At 41.3% G+C, this 24,744-nt stretch overlaps 1 protein-coding gene and 1 long non-coding RNA gene across 5 annotated transcripts in view; one reads left to right on the top strand and one right to left on the bottom strand.

Annotated features, from left to right (window-relative positions):
* Nucleotides 1–24,744, bottom strand: part of LOC145344972 (uncharacterized) — an 86,873-nt gene that overhangs the window by 20,851 nt on the left and 41,278 nt on the right. For 2 of the 3 annotated variants that reach the window (XR_013887014.1, XR_013887012.1), the window contains one exon: nt 20,704–20,762. This is a non-coding gene — a long non-coding RNA (uncharacterized LOC145344972). Of the gene's footprint in view, nt 1–9,011; nt 9,706–20,703; nt 20,763–24,744 lie in introns of those variants that run through there. The other variant, XR_013887013.1, reaches the window with a different exon arrangement.
* LOC145344971 (chloride intracellular channel protein 5-like) overlaps nt 1–24,744 on the top strand; it is a 115,664-nt gene that overhangs the window by 81,281 nt on the left and 9,639 nt on the right. For both annotated transcript variants that reach the window (XM_080192380.1, XM_080192381.1), the window contains exons 2-4: nt 6,054–6,163; nt 8,854–8,979; nt 14,448–14,554. In XM_080192380.1, coding sequence (XP_080048506.1) covers nt 6,054–6,163; nt 8,854–8,979; nt 14,448–14,554 — 343 coding nt within the window. The remainder of the gene's footprint in view (nt 1–6,053; nt 6,164–8,853; nt 8,980–14,447; nt 14,555–24,744) is intronic.

Here is a 24,744-nt window from a genome sequence, read left to right as displayed (position 1 = left end):
TAGAAATAAAGACATGAACCTGTTTAAGAGGATTAACAACTTAATTGAGATGTTCACACAGGAATTTTACACTAGTGTGTTAACCAGCTAGGTTGAGAGCAATGATCAGTGGAATTTTAATCCCATTGAGAATATGGGAACAAACATGTACAAACTGATTCATTTGGGACTACAAGCAGATCCCTTTTACTTTTAGTTGATTTGAATGATGCTATTGTTGTCTAAATGACTTGCAACGGTTATGTCACATGGGATCAGAAGAAAACTGGTAAGATTGATATAGAATTGGCTTGGCCATAGAAGACAGAGGGTAGCAGTAGAGGGGTGCTTTTCTGAACGGAAGGCTGTGACGCACAGTGTTCTACAGGGATCAATCCTGGAACTTTTGTTGTTCATAATATATGATTTGGACGAAAATGTAGCTGGTCTGATTAGTAAGTTCGCAGATGACACAAGAATTGGTGGAGTTGTGAATAGTGAATGGTCAGAGGACACAGCAAGATATAGACTGGTTAGAGGCTTGGGTGAAGAAATGGCAGATGGAATTTAATCCAGACACGTGTGAGATAATGCATTTTGGAAGATCCAATGCATATAGGAATTGTACAGTAAATGGTAGAACCCTTAGGAGTATTGACAGGCAGAGTGTTCTGGACATACATGTTCATCAATCACTGAAGTGGCAACTCAGGTGGATAAGGTAATCAAGAAGTATTGTGGCATGCTTGCCTTCATCAGTTGGGACATTGAGTATAAAATTTGGCAGGTCATGCTGCAGCTGTACAGAACCTTAGTTAGGCCTTTTTTAGAATATTGTGTACAATTCTGGTCACCACACAACCAGAAGGATGTGGATGCTTTGGAGAGGGTACAGAATAGGTTTATCAGGATGTTGCTTGGTCTGGAGGGTATTTGCTGTGAGGAGAAGTTGGATAAACTTGGTTTGTTCTTACTGGAATGATGGAGGTTGAGGGGTGACCTGATCGAGATCCACAAGATTATGAGTAGCAAGGACAGAGTGGATAGTCAGACGCTCTTTACTAGAGTAATAAAGTCAAATACTAGGGGATATAGGTTTAAGGTGCATGGGGAAAAGTTAGAGGAGATGTGCGAGGCAAGTTTTTAACACAGAGAGGGTGGTGAATGTCTGGAGAGATGGTGGGAGCAGAAACGATAGGGGCACTTAAGGGGCGAATACATGAATAGGATGGGAATGGAAGGATACGGACCCCGTAAGTGCATACGGTTTTGTTTAGGCTGGGCATCATGATTGGTGCAGGTTTGGAGGGCCGAGGAGCCTGTTCCTGTGCTGTACTTTTCTTTGTTCTTTATTTTATTCTGGTCCTACTGATGACTGAAACAATTTTCCTACCTTGCTGCACCTGGCTCAGATTGCGTTGATCTCAGAAAATAGCATGTGGGCCTAAAAGCCGGTTCTGACCTGACGCCAAACAGTTCGCAATCCTCCTGGTCCAGTTCTAATGGCATAAACCCTTTCTGGGCATGAGGCTGGTTAGCATATTTAAAGTAGCGTTTTAAGTATGCATAGCCTGTTCGACGCCAGGCTCCCAGTACCCGGGATCTTCCGACCTTTGGGTGTGGCACGAGACTGGCAAGAATCATTTCTCATCTCCTCCTCCAGTGGAGACCAGGCGTGATAGTCGTGCTGAAGGGAAATGGGGGAGGGGTGGTTGGAGGTCATTGTCCCCGTCCACCCGGAGGTTTCATAGTGCCCACCTTGCACACTAGAAACTGGCAGCGCCAAGGGGGTGGGGTCGATGATTGGGAGCTGCAACGGGCTGTGCAAGGATGGGATGGAGGTCGTGTGGGGGGATGGGGGGGTGGAATGGGGTTACGATCTCTAAGGGAGAGGGAGGGGATCTCCTAGTGCATTGTGAGATCGGGGCACTCTTTTTCAAAACGATGCTCCAGCATTTTGTAGCCGCGCTCACCGGCCTGTTTCACGTCCCCTCGTTTCCCCCCACCCCCAACTTCCCAAAAGATGTGCAGCTTGCTTCCTGAGCGTGGGATGAAGGCAGTCCAGACTGTGCCTGACAGACTGGTGCAAAGTGCTCTGGTAGTTTTGCCATCGTGTCACTTAGTTTTTTGGGGGGAAAATTCTAATGCCAATGTCATTTGTACATGAAATGGAAACATATCTTTGCACTCAGTTTCCCAATGTGAGTTTATTATTGTCATGATTTGCTGCCCCCCAGATGCAAATAAATACGAGCAATACACCTTCATGATGGGAGGGGAAAATTTTAAGCAAGTGAATTACAATGTGGTGGGGCATTTTAAGTGGACGGGGGCAGCACAATAACAGTTTGAAAGTCCTTCAGGTAAGCTGAAGGCATTTTAGCCAATCAGCAACCTTTGCTGAGGCTGAAGGGGGAGGTGACTATCAAGTGAATGAAACCCAAGGTGCAGGCTTGAGTTTGAAAGCAATTTGATGGCATATCCCAGCTCTTGCTTCTGTTTTAGTGCTGAAATATGACATAAGGTGGCTTCAAGAGTCTGCCACTTCTGTGCTAATTCACGGTGCCATTCCTGTCAGTCAGTATGTCTGCAGGTGCTGGTTTCAGGCCACAGCTGACTGGTACTTTCTCTGGGTTATTGTCAATATTATTGATTCATGGGATGTGGGCATTGCTGGCTGGGCAGTATGTATTGCCCATCCCTAATTACCCTTGAGAAGGTGATGGTGAGCTGCCTTCATCTACAGTCCACCTAGTACAGGTACACCCATAATGTTGTTGTAGGGGTAGTTAGAAAGTCTGGTGATATATTTTTCCAAGTCAGGTTGATGAGTGATTTGGAGGGAAACTTCCAGATGGTGGTATCCCCACATGTTTGCTGCTCTTGATGGTAGTGGTCATGGGTTTGGAAGACTTTGTCTCAGAAGGCATGGTGGGTTGCTGCAGTCCATTTTGTAGCTGGTACACAGCTGCCACTAGGCATTGGCAGAAGTAGTGAATGTTTAAGTTGGTGGGTGGGGTGCCAATCAAGCAAGCTGCTTTTGTCTTGAAATGGTGTTGAGCTTCTTGAGCATTGTTGATGCTGCACTCATCCAGGCAAGTGGAGAGTATTTCATCACACTCTTGACTTGTGGAATATGAACAGGCTTTGGGGAGTCAGGAAGTGAGTTACTCCTGCAGGATTCCTAGCCTCTGATGTGTTTTGGTAGCCATAGTATTTATACAGCTAGTCTAGCTTAATTTCTTCCCAGGATGCTGATAGTGGGGGAAATGGGGATGGTTGTATAATTGAATGTCAAGGGGAGATGATTCGATAGAATCTGTCATTTTGGAGATGATTATTGCCTGGCACTTGTGTGGCACAAATGTTGCTTACCATGTATCAGCCCAGGCCTGGATATTGTCCAGGTCATGCAACAATTGGACATGGATTGCTTGACTGTAGAAGAAGTTACAAATGCGCTGAACGCTATGCAATCATCAGCAAACATCCCCACTCCTGATCTTGTGATGGAAGTAAAAACATAAGAACTAGGAGCAGGAGTTCGTCATCTGGTCCCTTGAGCCTCACTCAGTGAGATCATAGCTGATTTTTTTGCAGACTCACCTCCACTTACCCACCCGCTCACCATAACCCTTAATTCCTTTACTGTTCAAAAATGTATCTGTCCTTGCCTTAAAAACATTCAATGAGGTAGCCTCAACTGCTTCACTGGGCAGGGAATTCTTCAGATTCACAACACTTTGTGCGAGAAGTTCCTCCTCAACTCAGTCCTAAATCTGCTTCCCCTTATTTTGAGGCTATGCCCTGTAGTTCTAGTTTCACCTGCTCATGGGGACAACTTTCCTGCTTCTATCTTATCTATTCCCTTCATAATCTTGTATGTTTCTATAAGATCTCTCCTCATTCTTCTGAATTCCAATGAGTGTGGTCACAGTTGACTCTGTCTCTCCTCATAAGTCAACTCTCTCAACTCCAGAATCAACCTAGTGAATCTCCTCTGCACCCCTTCCAGTGCCAGTATATTCTTCTTCAAGGAGACCAAAACTGTACACAATACTCCAGTTGTGGCCTCACCAGCACCTTATACAGCTGCAACATAATCTTGCTGTTTTTAAACTCCATCCATCTAGCAATGAAGGACAAAATTCCATTTGCCGGCTTAATTACCTGCTGCACCTGTAAACCAACTCCTTGAGATTCCTGTACAAGGACACTCAGGTCCCCCTGCACAGCAGCATGTTGCAATTTTTTACCATTAAATAATAGTCCATTTTGCTGTTATTTCTACCAAAATGGATGACCTCACATTTACCAACATTGTACTCCATCTGTCAGACCCTCACCCACACACCAAAATTATCTATATCCCTTTGCAGACTTTCAGCATCCTCTGCACACTTTGCTCTTCTACCATCTTAGTGTCATCTGCGAATTTTGACACAATACACTTGGTCCCCAACTCCAAATCATCTATGTAAATCGTAAACCATTGCAGTCCCAACACTGATCCCTGAAGCACACCACTTGTCACTGATCACCAACCAGAAAAACTCCCATTTACCCCCACTGTTCGCTTTCTGTTAGTTAACCAATCCTCTATCCATGCTAATACATTACCCATAACACTGTGCACCTTTACTTTATGTAGCAGTCTTTGGTGTGGTGCCTTGTCAAATGACTTCTGGAAATCCAGATACGTCACATCCACAGGTTCCCATTGTCCACTGCAAATGTAATGTTCCCAAAGAATTCCACCAAATTAGTCAAACATGGCCTTTCCTTCATGAACCCATGCTGCATCTTACCAATGGGACAATTTATATCCAGAAGTCTTGCTATTTCTTCCTTGATGATAGTTTCAAGCATTTTCCCTACTACAGAAGTTAAGATAACTGGCCTAGGAAAGACATTGATGAAGCAGCTGAAATGGATGGGCTGAAGACATGGGTATGTCAGTGCTGTGCTGTTTGTTAGCTGCAAGCGTCTTTGTATCTGACTGTCTCTAATTCTGCCTGTCTGAAAGCAGTGTGCCACAGTCACTGCCAGTAAATATGCCAGTTCCTGTAGGTATGGTTACTGGCAGCTTGGGAGTTTGAGCAATCAACATGTTGGCTATTATTCTGCCATACTTTCTTTAATGAATGCCTGTCATGCCTTCAGTGACATGTGATTGGGTGCAAGGAAGCATTTAGTGTTGTAAGTGATGTTATCAGGTTTGTTGTGTTCATTTTCTTTCTTTGGGAATAGGAGTCTACACCTTTACTAATAATCACCTGTTCACCTATATCTATTATATGGAAGTGTCAGTGAGTATGGTTCACCTGCTCTTGCCCAATGTGACAGCCCTGGAGTCATTTCATTCTGCTGTTCTGCTTTTTTCCAAATTCCTGAGATAGGCAGATTCTACTGGAAAATGCATTTGTGTCAGTAATTGTGCTGGTGCTATAGGCAAAAAAAGTATCATTAAAAGAAAAAACTTATATTTTTACAGCATCTTCCACAAACTCAAGACATTCTAAAGCTCTACAGTCAATTAAATACTTTTTGATGTGTCACTCTTTGTATATCGGAATTGAAACAATCAGTTTTTCACAGGAAGGTCCCACAGTAATGTAATATTGAACAAATACATTTCAGTAAAGTTGGTTGAGGGGGAAATGTTGGTGAAGACACCAGGAAAAACTTCCCTGATCTTCTTTGAATAATATTGCAGAATCTTTTTAAATGACTAAGAACGTAAAGTAATTAGTTTTATTTTCTTATGTGAAAGATTATCACACAGACTTATTAAAACATAAATGTCAACAGAAAAATAAGTTATTCTAAAAGAAAGAAAATTATTTTAAAATGCCTGAAGTACACTTATCTTAGTGTCCCGTAATCTATCACTTACTGTATACCTATTAGGATCTAGCAAATCTGAATGCCCACTTAACATGGGCATAATTAGGAATAGGGATCCTGCACTCCCAAATGTTGGGAAGTAATTATGCTGCAAATGTGAAAATTGAGCTTTTCCTGTTGTATATTTTGTAGGCAGTATAGCTAAATGCTTTTTGTTTCTCCTGCAGGCTGGCATTGATGGAGAGAGTATTGGTAATTGCCCCTTTTCTCAGCGTCTCTTCATGATTCTATGGCTGAAAGGTGTTGTATTTAATGTGACAACAGTTGACCTGAAGAGGTAAGGGTCTAAAGTACATTTGAAAGAAACTGAAATGCAGAATACACTTTGCAAACCACATGCACTTAAAATTAAGTTGCAAACATTTATATAGGGGATATTCAAGTGCCTACTTTTAGCTATCCCTCTAGTTGTCTCCTGGTCTCTCATTCTTTCTCCTCCACCCTTTCTCTGTCTGCCTTTCCCTTTGCTACTTACACCTTACCCCATGCCCTCACCCCCAACTTTCACCTTGCTGGAAATGACAGGGCTATCAAGTGTTTATGTCCTGCCCTTTGGAATTTTTGAACACTACTTCTTTTTCTTCAGTTAAAGTGTTGTCGGGCCATCTTTTCAGTGAACCTTTTCACCTATCTCAGTCTTTTTTTTTAGCTTGAAATTCCTCCATGCACTTATTCTGTGATGTTATTGGCTGGCACTCTCTATAAATCTGACTCTCAATTAATCTCTGAGATGCAATAATCCTGGTTAATAATTTATTCCATTTGTGGGAAAGGTCCTGACTCAACCAAGTGATGTAAAGATTAGAAGAACACTGCACCCAGTGAAACTGAAGAGTGAAACTTTTCAGTCCTGCAGTTTCAGATCTGTTTCATGTTTTTTCCTCCTACTTTAGTATTTCTACTTTGCAGCAAAGTGTATTTATTTTGTTTCCAATTTTGAATCTTGCACCTACGGTAGGTTGCAATCCTTTCATTCAATGAATCTTTTTTTATTTTTGCCTCTTTTTGAACTCGTTTGATGTCTTTCTATAGAAATACCTATTCAATGTAATTTGGTGTTGGATCTAAATAGCAATGCTTATTTTTCAGTCAATCAAATGTGCAGAGTGAATACCTATCACCCAGAGAGTGCTACTTGTCTTTGTTGATGTCTTTCACTACAAGCTATACTATGTAAACATTACTTTTCACTGACAGTAACTTTTTTTGGTTGTACACTAATAACTTTATTACTCATTATATAAGAAATTATCTTCTCATATTTTCATGCATTCACCACTACTGAACTATGTTGCCATTTATATCTGCAACATCTATCAAGCTCATTGACCAAACTGGTGATCAACTCATTGAACTTCCATTTACTTAATTGGATTTCAAATGTCATGAAATTCAGCATTATTGTTAGACTAATTGGTGCCATAATTCAAGATCCTCCTGCAAAGGAATTGGAAATAATAGCCAACTTGGATGTCCTGTATGTGATTGGCAGAGCAGTATACAATTTTGACCGACCTCATCAATTCTCCTCCAATGAGCTGCTGACTGGAATTCTCCATGATAGTGATACATTCGAGCTTGGTAATGAGTGGGCTCTTGCTGCTAAAACCACACCTTCTGTCAGAACGTTATAGGGTGGCTTTAATGAGAGCTCTGTGAAATTCAGCAGCAAGATCGTTTCACTTACCCAGAGCTGTACAATATTATGTAGAGAGGAAATTGGAAAATAAGGAGGCTATTGTAAGAATTATGCAGTGAAAAGTTGACAGCTTATTTATTATTAGAGTTAATCTTAATGAATATCTGAATGTTTATAAAATTAATACTCATGACTTTTATGTCAAATTGATTAAAGATAGCTCATGTTTGGCTAGATTTTTGAATACTATGGTGATTTTGTTTTTGCCATTCCTGCTCTGAAGTTAAACAATAGAGTACAGCCAAGGGGGTTAATAGGAGTGAAAAATCTCAAGTGATTGATATCAGCTGAGAAAAAGTTTTGGGGAAACTTAAAAGTGGATGAATATCCAGGATCTGGGCAGCACAGTAGTTAGCATTGCTGCCTCGCAGCACCAGGGACTCAGGTTCAATTCTCAGCTTGGGTCACTGTCTGTGTGGAGTTTACACATTCTCCCCATGTCTGCATAGGGGGCTCATGGAATTGGGTGTAGTGTATTAGCATGGATGGGAGGTTGGTAAGGGACAAGAGACAGAGAATAGGAATAAGCGGGGCATTCCAAAGTGTCTCAAGGAATCGGTGGATATGGGGAGCAGGTGAGAAACGGGAGTTGAGCCAAATGATCAGCCATGATTGTATTGAGTGACAGTGCAGGTTGGAGGCTATATGATCCAGGGAGGTGGGTTTGACCCCTGTAAAAGCCAATGACTCCGATCTGTCCTTAAACACCAACGGATTTAATTCCACCCACTTTTGCAGTCACAATGGAGAGTCTTTTTGTGTAAACAGTCTTGGTGGCTTTGCAGATTTTGTGGTGAGTCGATGGCAGGGTGGTATTGTCACTGGATTAATAACTAAGGGGACCTGATTTGAATCCTAGGCAGATTGTGCAATTTGAATTCAATAAAAACCTGGAATTAAAATTTTGGCAATCAGTGGCGTAGTGATATTGTCACTAGCTTAGTATTTGATAGACTCGGGTTCAAGTCCCACCATAGTAGATGTGGAATTTGAATTCAGTAACAATCTGGTCTACTCCTGTTTCTATTTCTTACATTCATCATTCTTTATCCAGTTATTAGCCAGATATTGTAGATTTTAATGAATTGATTAACTTTCTGATAAAACCAAAATACATTTATATTGGCTTGAGTCTGTTCACTTCAGGGAGCTAAGTATGCAGTTATTAATGCAATCCAGGGCCATATTTCCTGCACTGTTACTGATTTATTTAATGTATTTCTATCCAATAGCAGCATTTATTGGTTGATTTCATTATTTACTCCTAGAAAACCAGCAGACCTGCATAACCTAGCTCCTGGCACTCACCCTCCATTCCTGACCTATAATGGGGAGGTCAAGACAGATGTCAACAAAATTGAAGAATTTTTGGAGGAGACACTGTGCCCGCCAAAGTAAGTTCCATTGTTTTGAATAAACCTGATTTCCTATTTGCTTCACAGGGTTGCCTCCAACAACCTAATCCATCTAACCTACACATCTTGAGACACTCAAGGGCAATTTACCATGGGCAATCCACTTAACCTGCATATCTTTGAACTGTGGAGGGAAACCAGAACACCCAGGTCCCTGGCGCTGTGAGGCAACAGTGCTCATCACTGTGCCACCATGCCATTTGATAGCTGAATGAATGATGCCGCTGGATACAAAATATTTTTTAAAATTTTACTGTAACAGATAATTGAAATCACTAATGATTAAATGACACTAATGATTTTGTGGGCGATTTGTACCTTAACAATAGAAAGTGACATTCTCCTTGGATATTCATCGCCCATTGTACTCTCTACAAAATTATAATCCTTTTAGCAAACAATCCACGGTTGCTTCCAGCTATCAAAGGGTCCCATATCCTCATTTCATCAGCTAGTAATTTCAAGTGATCGTCTCCAGGTTCTTTTCTCAGTTTTTGGAGAGTCTCTGAAATCCACCACTAGCAGTAATGTCTCTTCCAATGATTCTTCTTATTTCTGGCCATGCAGGAACAAATCTCCTGGAATTAGTAGTAGGCTGTAGAATGTGTCTTTTGACTAGAGATTTTCTCCCTCCTGCACCCTGTTATGGTAACACTTGAAGTCCAGCATACTTTTCTCTCTGTCGACCTGTAGAGCTTCTGTTGTCTGTGAAATGATTCATTTGTAGGGAAACCTGTCACCTGACCTCAAAATGGGACTTCCTTTGCCCACTTTCCCCTTGATAACATGAAACACATTAGTCTTGTATCTAGGCGGAAATGCAAAATAGCTATAATTGCCTTTCACACTGGATTGTCCCTGTTGAGTATTCCCATCATTTTTGTGCTTACATTACCATATCAAGAGAATCTGATTGCTTCAAGTGCAGGTAGATGACTTCACACAATCGAAAATAAAGGCCAAAGTTAAGAACAGTCCTAATTAATACAGTTTCTCTCTGGCATATGAGTTCACGATGGACACTGTGCTGGATTTAACCGACCACCCTCTGCCAGGTAGACCCGTCAAATAAGGTGGCAGGCCTCTGGCACTGTACCATTGCCTGCCTGCATCTACACCTACCGCCATTTTGAGTTGTGAGAGGAAGATCAGGTGGGCCACCCGCTCATGTCAAATTGAGGTTCTGAAGTGCATAGTTAAAACTGCTGTTCCTTAGATTTAACAGAAGACACAAGAGGCCTGTGTCCACTAATTCAGCCTGGCAGGTTTCACCTTGTGGCAGCCCAACATGCCTAGCCATCCCGCATTTTCTGAATTTGTCTCAGAACATGGCTTGATGTCCTGAACATCGATGTCCTGGGACTCCATATGATACAAATTTTTCATGGTAGCGAGGGAGGTGACTGATTAAGGTCCCTGTTCATTGGTGCCTATGCATGCACAGTCCAGAAGCAGCCTGGTATGCATGCTCAAATGCAGCTACATGAGAGTTGCAGCATCAGTGGCCAGCATCACTCTCCTCCGAGCTTTGACAGATGGTGGGGTAGAGACCTGCAGTGGAAGTACTTGCACCCAAGGGCTGGAGCTGGGGGGATATGGAGGGAAGATGCAGTACACCGAAGCTGGGTTCTACATGCCTGGGTTGGGGGATAGGGGATGTTCGGCAGGCCTGAGCGTGCAGTGTGAAGTCTGGTAGGCCTGAGATGTTGTCTGGAGAGGCCTGTGGCAAGGGGGGTTGTTCAACATAGCCCAGGGGGAACAGGGGGAAGGGTCCAGCCAAGGAGAGGTGGCAGGCTCTGCCATTTATATTGGGGTGTGGGGAGCCCATGTTTGGCATATGATTCCACTTTATGCTACATACTTGAATATCTCTTGTTGGATAATTAGACAGCTTGCTTAACAATAGTAAAGGAGTGAACAGCTGCTGTCATCTGATTGCTACAGTAGAAGAGACAGCACAGCAGGTCAAAAAATACACTTCATAAGTCATGGTTTTCCTTGTACATTGTTCTATGTTCTATAACAGTATCTATTAACTTGGCGTAGGTGGAGAAGGCTTTGCTTATACAAAGTTATTACTTTAGTATGTGGGATAAGGAAATGGGTAATTTATGTTTATGTAAAAGAAGTATATATCTTTTGAGACCTTGCTTGCAAAAAGATCATTCACCCACCAGCATTGTGGAAGGATAAGTACTGGCTTCTTGCCAGTGCAGTGTATAAGTACTGTCCTGTGGAAATCTATTGCACAATGTCAATTTAATATGTGGGAGTTATTTTCTTGTCTTCTTCACACATCTGTAAACTATTTTGGGGGATTATCACCGTTGCCATCACCAATACTGGTGAGATTATACATGTATGAATAATGTAACTGGGGACTTTAAGGCCTGTGTGACATTGCTGTGTTGCCTGTACTTGCTGCTGCAACATGTGTGACGTATGAAGTGCTCCTTCTGTGAATCTAGAGATCAGTTTTAAAGAGAACAATATACTCTCTGAGATGGATGTCACATTCTTCATCTTGAGTTAGTGAAAAAATTGATAAGGATAACATTTTATTCCTTCTGTTTTTGTGGATTGACTGAATATAAATAGCTCAGGACCATGAGACGTTTAAAATATATTAGAGTCACTTCAAATGAATATTTCATACTGTATTATGAATGTGCAGTGTTATAGTTGCCATAGCACTGCAATCAAGGCCACCTGTAATTGCTACAATAATTACAGGAGTGTAAAATCTCTTCCAATCTCCCACCACAACTTTAGTGGAAGATTTGTGAGAACTTTGAGGAAAATATGAAAAACCTGTTTCTTTAAGACAATCAGGGAAACTGCTGGGAAATTCTGCCCTTTTTTAAGAACTTCTAAATTCAAGAACAAATAATGGTAGGTTTGATTTATTAATTTATCATAAGAATATTTCAGTAAGTGATGTCTCTCATGGTCGCTCTTCACAGATTTTTTAAAAATTTTCTTTCCTGTTTTCTTCACTAGTTTTTCTTTCTCCTCACCTGAGCATTTCCAGTGTGGATTGCTAAATAGGGATTTGGAAATCTCCCCACTTTCCCTTTCTGGACCTAGGACATTAAAGTCAGCTAGTGTCTTTCAAGACTGACCAAAAATTGAATTTCAGATTTTTTCTTTCTAGACCTCATGGATCATCTAATTACCGGAGGTGGGGACACAACACTGAGCTGTCAAAGGCAATTCTCTCCCCTTTTTTCCCCAGGTTGCCTCACCTGCTCCCAGGCCTCTGCCAATATTGTGCAGCAGCTGCTTAACAGCAACAGTGTGTGCCGCCTGGAGTCAATTCACCTCCTTCCTGTTTCCGGCTCCTCTCTGGGGAAGTATTAAATTATCACTTGGTGAATTTTTGACTGCTCATTCACAATTGCTATCCCTTCCTTTGGGATGTCACAGGATGATCCTTGCCCTACCACACATCCTTAACCATGGCTGTACAGCTCAGAGATACAATCGAATAATTTGTGAGTCCATGCAGCTGAAGGCACTGCTTGGACCATCATGTTTGCTCACTGAAGTAATGTAATTAATAGCAGTTTCCGATGCAGTGGGTATACTAGCTATAGCCTGGCATGAGTAAAAAGCTTCTGTTCACAATTCATTACCATGTGCAAAATAATGTAATCCTGTAATGTTTCTAAATCTTAAGTAAAACTTGGCTTTTGTTTAAAATGATACGTGGTTGACCATTTTATTTTAACTTGAAATCAGCTTGTTTATACAATGTGTTAATAAGTGTCTTTTCATATTGGGATCAGAATTTGAATCTAGCTCAAGTTGATGCAACATATTCTCCAGTTAATTAGGCAGCAGTCACCCATTTCTGAGTAGATGCAGATCCACAGCACAGCACTAACACAATAATGCACGCAATAGTCACAAAGACCACAAAAATAGCTGGTAAAGAAATTTGAGAGAAGCTTACCCTGGTGCAATAGCAGGGTCTCTTCAGAGAAAGCCATCCCATTAGAACGGAATAGAAGGAACGATGAACTATAGCAGACAGTTGCTGGGGATGGGGTGGTGTAGGTGGCAGTGTAGTGTGTTGCTGATAGTGAAACTGGATAATTTTTTTCCCCACTGACATCTTAAAGCAGACAATTAAAAGCAGCAGAAACACTTCAATGTATTTCTTATGAATAACGATCTAATTATTAAAAACATTAAGTGAATTATCCTACATGTAATGAAGAAATTATAAGTTAGTGACCTAAGAGAAAAGCAAGGATATGCTGCATTGTTCTGTGACCTAACATGGAAAACTAGTGGAGTGAGCAGATAGGTGGCAGATGAAGTTCAGTGCGGAGAAGTGAGGTGATGTGTTTCGATAGGTAGGAAAAACATGGAGCGACAATATAAATTAAACAGTAACATTCTTAAAGGGAGCAGAGGGTCCTAATGTATGTGTGCAAAGATCATTGAAGGTGGCAGGATGGATAGAGAGAGCAGTAATTAAAGCATTTAGTATCTTGGGCTTTATTAATAGGGGCATAGACTACAGGAGCAAGGTGCTTGTGCTGAACCTATTTAAGACACTAGTTAGACTCAGCTGGAATAGTTCTGGGCACCACACTATAGGAAGGATGTGAACACATTAAAGAGGTGCAGAAGAATAGTCCTAGGGATGAGAAACTTCAGTAATGAGCATAGATTGGAGAGGTTAGAACTCTTCTCCTTGGAGAGAAGGCGGCTAAGAGAAGATTTGATAGAGATGCTCAAAATCTTGTGGGGATGGATAGGGTAGATGGGGAGAAATTGTTCCTACTTATAAAAGAATCAGGAAGAAGAGGGCACAAATTTAAGATGATTTGCAAAAGAAGCAAATGTAATGTGAGAGAAATTGTTTTCACGCGACAAGTGGTTCAAGTTTATAATAAGTTTAGAATGAACTGCCTGGAAGTGTGATGAAAACAGGTTCAATCAAGGCTTTCAAGAAGGCATGAGATTAGGGGTATGGGGAATGTCATAGAATCCTACTGTGCAGAAGGAGGCCGATCGGCCCATCAAGTCTGCACTGACCACAAACCCTCCCAGGCCCTATCCCTGCAAGCCAATGCATTTATCCTAGCTAGTCCCCCCTGATGCTAAGATGCAATTTAGCATGATGAATCCACCTAACCCACACATCTTTGGTGGCAAGGCAATGGCACTAAGTCATAACGCTCATTTGGAGAGCCAGTGCAGGCATGATGGAATGAATGACCCTGTTTTGCACCGTAATGATTCTGTGATGTGTGTTTTTTGTTGTCACTGCTAGAAATAGACTGCAACCATCAATTTTTGGGTGGATGAATGGACATTTCTGTGAACAGTATGGCAACGGCACAACTTCACAGGCACCTTGTTTCTTGAAGTCTTTGTGATATTATTGTACTAAAATGAAATGAAGATCTAGTTTGTATTTTTACTCTTTTCAGGTATCCCAAGCTTGCAGCAAAGCACTATGACTCAAATACTGCTGGAATCGACATATTTGCAAAGTTTTCAGCATACATTAAAAACACACGGGTAAATGCTAATGATGGTAAGAGCTGAGCTTCACACTTATTAGACTGGAGTTTAAGTGTTAGTACAAGTTAGCATAAAGCTTCAGCATCACTGAAATCGTAAATGTTCTTTAGATATTAATTTTGTTTTAACCAAGAATAAAGAACTTGGCGGCTGTCTGTATTAAGCTGAAGAGCGAGACAGAGGGTGAGTCTTCTATGTACTGGCTCTAAATGAAAAGTTGAATTTTGAAGCTACCTATTAATTGTTGACAGAAAAGATAAAAAAAACTCTCATCAATGAGAAAAAGACAAATGGGGAAAGAGAAAACAGGTTTAATTTATGTGCATTACGTGAGGTTTGCTGTTACAACAACTTTGACAGGAACATCATTTGAAAGGTTGTAACTAGTAAGCAGTGATGTGAAAACAAAACATGCTGGATAAACTCATCAGGCCTGGCAGCATCTGTGCAGAGAGAAACAGTGTTTCAAATCCATACAGATTTATTTCAGATTTCTATTATCCACAGTATTTTTTGCTTGTATTAGCTTGAAAATGACCCCTATTTATGTTTTGGAGAGGATTGGTGGAAAAGAGGTAGGGATGATTGTGCCCTAAGTTATGAGGAAAATCTTAAGAGCTGAATCTATAGTCCTTAGGGCCTGTATCAAAACCCTTCTCATCCATTTTCCTAAGGTGTTAGTACAGATTGCACTTTGACTGTATAGGACAGGAAGAAAAATCAATACACTTCAGTAACTTTTCTCACCAGTTCGCATTAAGAAGTCTCACAACACCAGGTTAAAGTCCAACAGGTTTTGGAGCGCTGCTCCTTCTCAGGTGAGTGGAGAGCTGCGTTCACAAACATGGAATATATAAACACAGACTCAACTGCACAATAATAGTTAGAATGCGAGTCTTAAAAGGTAGTCAAGTCTTTACAGGTACAGACAATGCGAGTGGAGAGGGGGGTAATCACTGGTTAATGAGGTGTGAAATGTCTCAAGCCAGGGCAGTTAGTAGGATTTTGCAAGCCCAGGCCAAATGGTCGGGGTAACATGTAGTGTGACATGAACCCAAGATCCCAAGTTTGAGGCCTCATGCATGTGGAACTTGGCTATCAGTTTCTGCTTGGCAGAAGTGCGTTGTTGTGTGTCTTGAAGGCCACCTTGGAGAATGCTTACCTGAAGGTCAGAGACTGAATGCCATTGACTGCTGAAGTGTTCCCCTGCCTGGTGATTGTCACGCAGCGTCCACTCATCCGTTGTCGTAACGTCAGTGTCCGATGTACCTTGGGACATCCTTTCCTATAGAGTATGAGGTAGACAACATTGGCTGAATTGCATGAGCATGTACCTGTTGGGTGGTGTTTTCACTTGTGATGGTGGCATCCATGTCGATCTGGCATGTCTTGCAGAGGTTGTTGTGGCAGGGTTGTGTGGTGTCGTGATCACTGTTCACCTGAAGGCTGGGTAGTTTGCTATGAACAATGGTCAGTTTGAAGTTGCGCAGTTTGAAAGCATGTAGTGGGAGTGTGGGGATGGACTTGGCAAGATGTCTCTGTCTACATAGACCATGTTTGTGAACCCAACTGTCCACTCATCTGATGAAAGAGCAGTGCTCTGAAAGCTTATGAAACCAAATAAACCTGTTGGACTTTAACCTAATGTTGTGAGATTTCTTACTGCGCTAGCATCTCCACATCACAGTTAGCAATAGTAATGGAAAATAGGCTTCTAGCTAAAGTAGTTAATGTTTAAAAAATGGCATTTAAATTTTTTAAACATTACTCAGTAGATATTCATCCAGATTGTAAATCATATTCAGGATTTAAAAGAAAGAGATGAATGATTTGTGACAAATAAGCTTGAGTTCTTTACCCACTGATAACATCGTCAGCAGGATTCAGGGGAATGGGAACTGGGCGGTTGGATGTCTCCCATTCTCATTTTATTTAATTTATACCAGGTGTTCCTCAGGGAATTTTGTGATCATAGATCACAGAATCGTGCAGTGCTGAAGGAAGCCATTCAGCCCATCGAGTCTGCACTAACCACAATTCCACCAAGGCCCCATTCCCATGTATTTACCCTAGCTAGTCCCACTGACACTAAGGGACAATTTAGCATGGCCAATCTACCTAACCCGCACATCTTTATACAGTGGGAGGCAACCAGAGCACCCGGAGAAAACCCATGCAGGAATGGGGAGAATGTGCAAACTCCGCACAGATGGTGAGCCGAGCCAAACCAGGAATTGAATCCGGGTCTCTGGAGCTGTGAGGCATCAGTGCTAACCACTGTGCCACTGTTTTCCAACTCCTTTTTCCTAGGAGGTTTATTAAAGAAACATTCTCATGTTGTGAAGGCCATCACCAGGTCCCTTCAAATTTCGAATGTTTGGTTGGAGGTCCTATTGATGATGCTGCTAGCCATTATGATCTAGTAGTTAATGAGATGTATTGGGTTAAAGGGCTGAAGCAAAGAATGGAAATTCATCAAAAATACTTCTGTAATATTTGGAGTACTGCTTTTGGTTATAATTTCCAGATGCTAAAAAATGTGATCATTGTTTCATGAATTTTGGCATGGAGGAACTATTTATGTAATGAGAAAAACAACTGCGACAATGTCATCAATACAAAAAGGCTTCATTGAGGAGGTGACAGATAAGGAGAATGATGCAATATGAATGGAGATTTAGAAAGTCTTTGACTAGGTACTTCACTAAAGACTATTGGATAAGGTTTTTTAAAGTTTATTTATTAATGTCACAAGTAGGCTCACATTAACACTGCAATGAAGTTACTGTAAAAATCCCCTAGTCGCCACACTCCCGGTGCCGGTTCGGGTACACTGATGGAGAATTTAGCATGCCCAGTGCACCTGACCAGCATGTCTTTTGGACTGTGGAAGGAAAGCGGAGCACCCAGAAAAACCCCATGCAGACACGAGAACATGCAAATTCTACACAGACAATGACCCAAGCTGGGAATCGAACCCAAGTCCCTGTGCTGTAAGACATCCGTGCTAATCACTGTGCCACCATGAAGGTGAGAGTATATGATTTAAGTGAATTGTAGCAAATTGGAATATAAATTGATAAGCATGGAGGAAACATAGAGGGAGTTGAGGACAGTTTCTGAATGGCTGGAAACAGATAGTGGTGACTCACAGGGTTTTATTTCATTCCCTACACGTGAAATTGAATAATGTGTTCAAGAAGTTGGAAGGGGACTGTGGATGGAGGGGTGGCCAAGATGTGCAGCTAATACAAAAATGATAGAAATTGTAAATCATTATGGAGATCAAAGGAAACAGCATGGGATATTAATAAGATGCTTGAATGGGCAAAAGATTATTAGATGAAATTCAATGTGATTTTTGAGATTTAGCATTGATGGCAGGCGAACTATTTTTAAATGGAGAGTTGAGAACTGTGGCATGCACTACTCTGAAGTTATTGGCTGAAAAAAAGACTGAGTTAGCATTTAAGAGCAGATTAGTGTGGGGTGCAAGTAAAGGGGGTAAGTGAATGAGAATCCAGTGGATACAAAGCAGTCAGGACAACTGCTTGAATGGAGAATAGAGATCAACTCAGGGCAGTGGACCAAATGGCCATTTCTGTTTTGTGATATTGATGTACAGAAGTATTTTTCAAGAATTCAGTTAAACCTTAAACTATTTGTGTGCCATAGAATGCAACTAGAAAATACTTGTGTCCATGTTTCTACAAAGGGGGTAAAGTAGGGCAAACAAAAACAGAGCTCAAAGGATGGCAAAAGAGATAGAGATTATGATGGAGAAGAAAAATTGTGCTTACGGCAGATTTCAGATGCATAGCACAACTGAGAACCAGACTGAATATAAACATTCAGAGAAGAAGTGGAAATTCACATAAGAGAAACAGATGAGTGAGAAGTGATTGGTGGCCGACATAAAATACAATGCCAAAGTCTTCTTTTGGTATATAAGTAGTATGAAGGTGGTAAAAGACAGAATGGAGACAATTAGTGACCAAAAAGTACCAAAGTGTCAGCACTGGCATGATGGGATGAATGGCCTTCACTTAGGCTCCCACATTGTCAGTTCACACATGATTCTACATTGTTAGTTCACTACAGCAGAATGCCACAAGTGATCCCATTCACAAAATTCCATTCTCGATGTTACAATATATAACATGACATAATGGAATTCGGGTGGAATAACTTGTCACTTAGTAAAACTGACATTGTGGATTGGTTGCATTTTACAGAAATACCCAATTTTCACTTTCACAGGTCAATCTGTAATGCTACTTTTACACTGGAAAATCTAATTTATAATCTCAGGATGACAACTGGAAAAAATGGAGCTCTAGGATTTTGGACACATGAATGGGGGAATGTATTATAATACAGCAGTCAGAACAGACCCTTTAGAGATGGAGAGTTACGGTGTGATTTATGAGGACATTGATGAGGGGCTGAAAACCCTTTCTAAATAGTGTTGTGCTGAGTTCAGACAGTTTGCAAGCATTAGCATGAAGGTGTGGATTCTCCTTTAGTTCCTGTGGTATATTATAGTAGAGAGAAGATGGAAGCAGAATTTTACAAATTCTGCATATTATCACAAAAGTAAGAATATTTTTCGTGTAAGAGGTTGAGTAATGGATTTTAAAGTTGGATAACCCTTCTAAATAAATAACTCCACTAAACTATGTTAAACTCATTGTTGCATAGCATACAGTCATTAGGACGTCTGTAAATATGATGTCCTCTCTGTATCATTTCATTTGATAGAATTAAGATCTCAAGTTTTCATCTCCTCATGTGAATGAACAGAGCTTTCTCCAACAGATTTTTTTTTTGCAACTTGTTGATTTAAAGGACAGAGCGTCAATTCATAATTGTAGCCTTGTGTGCAGGGACAGTCTCGAACTCCCTGTACTGTACTTGAACCAATTAAAGCTTAATTGTCATTGACCTGCAACAACAGTTCCGCTAGGAAGGAAATCAATAGAACTTCAAATAACAAACCGTACATTGGCACAAGATTCTTGTTCCTAGGCAATTCCAGCAAAGACTTTGAAACTGCCAAATTTTTCTTGAAAGTATTTGTAAGTAGTTGTCATAAGTTCAGTACTAAAATCTAAAATTAATGCATCATTGTTTTTATTTTAGCTGTGTGTTTGATGTGCGTAGAAACCCATCAATTTGTCCAAATTAAGCAACTACTGAGAAGGCAATATTAAGGGAGGGATTTTCCAGCCTCACTCGCCCGAATTCCCATGGTGGGCGGGACGTTAAAATTTGCCTCTTAGAGTTTCCTGATATAAAATGCACCCACTCTCCATTAGGGGCACATCCTGTACCCTATCTCTCTGAATTTAAGCGCTGCTAGAACAGAGCCCAAACGTGTATCCGGTACCAAAATTAATAACTACCTAAAGACATATATTTACAAGTTTGCTAAGCCTCCCATTGATTGTTTATCTAGAGTCATCTTTACACTCAGGATGTTGCTTTTTAAAATTCATTCATGGGATTTGGATTTCATTGGCAAGACCAGTATACATTGCCTATTCTTAATTGCCCTCGGAGGTAGTAGTGTGTTGCCTTCCTGAATTGCAGTAGTCCATGTAATTGAGGTATTTTGCACAGTGTTGTGTGGACTTTGACCCAGCAACAATAAAGGATGGTGTGTGATTTGGTGGGGAAGAGGCCCTTAGTCTTAACAATGGTAGAATTCAGGATTTGGGAGGTGCTGCCAGCGAAGCTTGGTGAGTTGCTGCAGCATATCTTGTAAATGGTGCAGGGAGTGAGGGGAGTGGGTGGTGAATGTTTAAGGTAATGGGGGGGTGTCAATCAATTAAGTTTTTTTTCTGGATGGGATCTTCTTGAGTGTTGTTGGAGATATACCTTTCTAGGCAAGTGGACAGTATTGCATCACATTCCTGCTTTTTTGCCATGTCAATGGAAGAAAGGGTTTGGGGATTCAGGAGATAAATCAATCACCACAGGACTCTCAACCTCTGACCTGATCTTGCAGCCACAGTATTTTAGCTGGTCCCATTAAGTTTTGGGTCAATGGTGACCCCAATTAATGGGAATTTGGCGATGCTGTTGAATGTCAAAGAGAGCTGGTTAGATTCTTCCTTGTTTGAAATAGGATTGAAATGGCATGAGTGACTTGCTACTTACCAGTCCAAGCCTAAAAATTGTCCAGGTCTTGCTGCATGTGGGCACAACTGCTTCATTATCTGAAAAATTACAAATGGAATTGAACACCATACATTTAACTGTGAGTATCCCCACTTCTGAGCAAGAAGGAGTAAAGATCATTGAGCAGCTGAAGATGTTTGGGCCAAGGACAGTACCCTGCAGATTACCTGACAAGATTTCCCATAATTTTTAAATCTTTAAAGAATATATTTGTGGAATATGGGTGTCATTGGCAAGGCCAGAATTTAGTTCTCATTCCTAGTAGTTTGCTAGGACATTTCAGGTGGCAGTTAAGGGTCAACCACACTCCTAAAGGTCTGAAGTCACATTATATGATAGAATCATGGAATCCCTATAGTGCAGGAAGAGATCATTTGGCACATTGAGGCTGCACTGACAACAATCCCACCCAGACCCGGTTCTGCTAGTCCCTTGGACATTAAGGGGCAATTTGGCATAGCCAGACCAACTCGAGAACAACTTCTTCCCTGCTGCTATCAGACTTGTGAATGGATCCACCTCGCACTAAGTTGATCTTTCTCTGCACCCTAACTATGACTGTAACACTACATTCTGCACGCTCTTTCTTTTCCTTCTCTATGAATGGTATGCTTTGCCTGTACAGCATGCAAAAAAACAATACTTTTCACTATATACTAAAACATGTGACAATAATCAAATCAAATCAAATCAAAATCAAACCAATTCACTTAACCTGCACATCTTTGAACTGTCTCTGGGGTTTGCACATTCTTCCCATGTTTGTATGGGTTTCCTCTCAATCACCTGAGGTCAGAATTGAACCCAAGTCCCTGGCATTGTGAAGTATCAGTGCTAACCACTGTGCCACCATGCCGTCTAGTATACCAAACCTGATGAAGACGGCAAATCTCCTCCTCTAAATGACTTTAGTGAAGTAGATGGATTTGTAAGGCAGTCTAGAAGTTCCAAGGCAACATTACTGATGCTAGCTTTTTATTCTAGATTTGCTTGATTAACTGAAGAGCTCTGACAAAAGGTCATCACGACTTAATGTTGGGTCTGTTCTCTCCCCACAGGTGTTGTCAGACCTGCTGAGATTTTCCAACATTTTTATGATCTGCAATGATTCTATCTCATTTATCATGATGATATTGCCAAACAACACAGTGCAAGAATCCTGTCAAATATAGTTAGATTTCCAACAGGTAGATTGGTGAGCACAAAGTTAAGTCAGTGTTCCCCATCTGTTGGCTTTCTCACCATCTGCCTCAAGTCCAGATTGGCTGATATGCCTTTTAGGATTTGGCCAGTTCACTCAGTAGTGGTGCTACCTAGGATACTCTTTTTAGCACCTCTCATTGAAACCACTAAATTCCACTGGCTTGAATGATGGTAATGCTACTGGGAGAGAATGCCATGATCTTCCAGATTGCAGTGGAATACAACTTGGTGGCTTATCGCCCACAGCCTTCATGGATTTCCCTTCATGGGTGGAGAAAAGAGAAATGTAGTGATAGCAGGGGACAGTATAGTGAGCGGGATTGACTCTGCAGCAAGGACCTAAAGTCCAGGCAGCTGTGCTGCCTGCCCAGTGCCAAATTTGGAACATCTGCTCAGGGCAGTTGTTGTGGTCCATGTGGGTCCGACAATGTAAATAGAATTAGGAAAGAGGTCCTGCTTTAAGAATGAGGAACTAGGCATTACATTAAGAAGCAAAACCTCAAAGGTTATAATCTTCGGATTATTACCTGAACCACGTGCAAATTGGCAGAGGGTACATAAAAATGGAGCAATAAATATGTGGCTCCAAGAGTAGTGTGCAAGAGTGGGTTCTAGTTCGTGGGGCACTGGCCCCAGTATTGGGGAAGGTGGGAGCTCTACCACTGGGACAATCTACACCTGGACTATTGTGCCCAGTGTTCTGGTGAGCTACATAACAAGGGAAGTAGAGATGGTTTCAAGGAATCAAATGTGGGCAGATATGTTAAATTAAGGGGAGAGAGGAGGGTATAATTATGGAAAATGATAAGCAGAATGTGATTGGAAGGGACAGGGAGCTGAAAAACTGGATAAATCTGCTGATAAAATCAAAAATTACAAAAATTACCAAAGGACAAAATTAAGGCTCTGTATTTTAAACAGGTAGTATTCAAAACAAAACAGATGAACAGATAGCGCAAATAGAGCTTAATAAGTACACTGATAACCATTACAGAAAAATAGCAGGATGGCTGAGATTGGACCCTCAATATTGAGCGTTATGCAACTTTCAGGAAGAATAGGAAGTTAAGAAACGGTACTGGGGTGGTTTTGTTGAGTAAAGACAATATTAGCACAATAGAGAGAGAGAACGTAAGTTCAGGAGACCAGGATATGAAAGCATTTTGGGTAAAAATGAGAAATGATAAAGGCAAGAGATTACTTGTGATGGTGATGTACAAACCCCCTAACAGTAATCACGTGATAAGACAGGGTATTAAAGAAGAACTAGTGGGTAAGTTCAGGGGCAGTAAGGATAGGAGGCAGGTTCAGGTTTTCCAATAACCCAGAGTGTTTTATAAACTGAGGATGGGGGGGCAATTCTGGTCCTCTGGATATCATTGAAAAATAATCTTGTTGCTCGGGTGTCGTTTTGAAGAGCATCCAGCAGTCCCTGTGTTGAACTGACAGAGCAGGAGAAGCTCCAAAGAATTTCTAGACATAGAATGTGAGTGTCTCTGGCAAAGCTAGCATTTATTGCCCATCCCCTTGAGAAGGTGGTGGTAAAGCTGCCACTTTAAACCACTGCAGTCCATGTGGTGTAGGTGCTAGGGAGGGAGTTCCAAGATCTTGATCCAGTGACAGTGAAGGAACTGCGATATATTTCCAAGTCAGGATGGTGTGTGACTTGGAGGAAATCTTGCAGGTGGTGATGCTTCCATGCACCTGCTGCCTTTGTCATTCTAGGTGATAGTGAATGGGGGTTTGGAAGGCACTGTCAAAGAAAACGTGGTGAGTTGCTGCATTGCATCTTGCAGATGATGCCCACTGCTGACACTGCATCGGTGGTGAAAGCAGTGAATGTTTAAGGTGATGGCTGTGGAGCCAAATGGGCAAGTTGTTTTCATCTTGGATGGTGTCAAGCTTCTTGAGTGTTGTTGGAGCTGCACTCATCCAGGCAAGTGGAAAGTATTTCGTTACACTCCTGACTTGAGCCTTGGAGACAAGCTTTTGGGAGTCAGGAAGTGAGTGACTCATTACTGCAAAATTACAAGCCTCTGATCTGCTCTTGTAGCCATAGTATTTCTAAGACGCGAAACTGAACTGCAGCAGCCAATGATAACCCCCAGGATGTTGTTAGTGGGGAATTCAGTGATGATAATGCATTGAATGACATGGGGAATGGTTAGAGTCAAGTCAGATTCCCTGCCATTAATTTTCTTAATGTCACTTAATAGAATGTGGAAATTGTGTTTCCTTTCACAGTTGCTTTATCGAATGAAGCACATAACATTAGGGGGTGAATTTTCCTGTTCTGCGCGCCACAGGAATCATAGTGGGCGAGGGGCAGATCATGGAAGGGTCTATTGATCTCGGCCAGAAAATCATGCCTAGGTGTCACTGCTGGTTGTATGTTAGGAACATTTTCTGACACTGATGATGATATTGCACTATCAAACAATAATTAATAATAACTATTGTATGGTTTATAAATCTATATGGATGAAACATAGAAGAACAAAAGCAGGAGTAGAAGATACAGCTCCTCAAACCTGGTCCACCATTCAGTATGATCAGGATTCCCTGAGAGATAATCAATGTCAGCCTTGAATATACTTATTGATGGAGCATTCACAACTCCCTGAAATTGAAAATTTCAAAGATGCACAACGCTCTGTGTGAAGAAATTTCTTTTCATCTCAGTCTCATCTCAGAAAGGATAGCAGGACTAGGGGGCACAGCCTCAAGATAAAGGGGGGGTGGTTTAGAAGAGTTGAGGAGGAACTTCTTCACTCAAAGGGTGGTGAATCTCTGGAATTCTCTGCCCGTTGAAGTGGT

Source organism: Carcharhinus amblyrhynchos, chromosome 7 (genome assembly GCF_965287045.1).
Source record: "Carcharhinus amblyrhynchos chromosome 7, sCarAmb.v2.hapA, whole genome shotgun sequence".
NCBI lineage: Eukaryota > Metazoa > Chordata > Chondrichthyes > Carcharhiniformes > Carcharhinidae > Carcharhinus > Carcharhinus amblyrhynchos.
The sequence above is the reverse complement of the archived record's forward strand: the minus strand, read 5'-3'. Positions and strand labels throughout refer to the sequence as shown.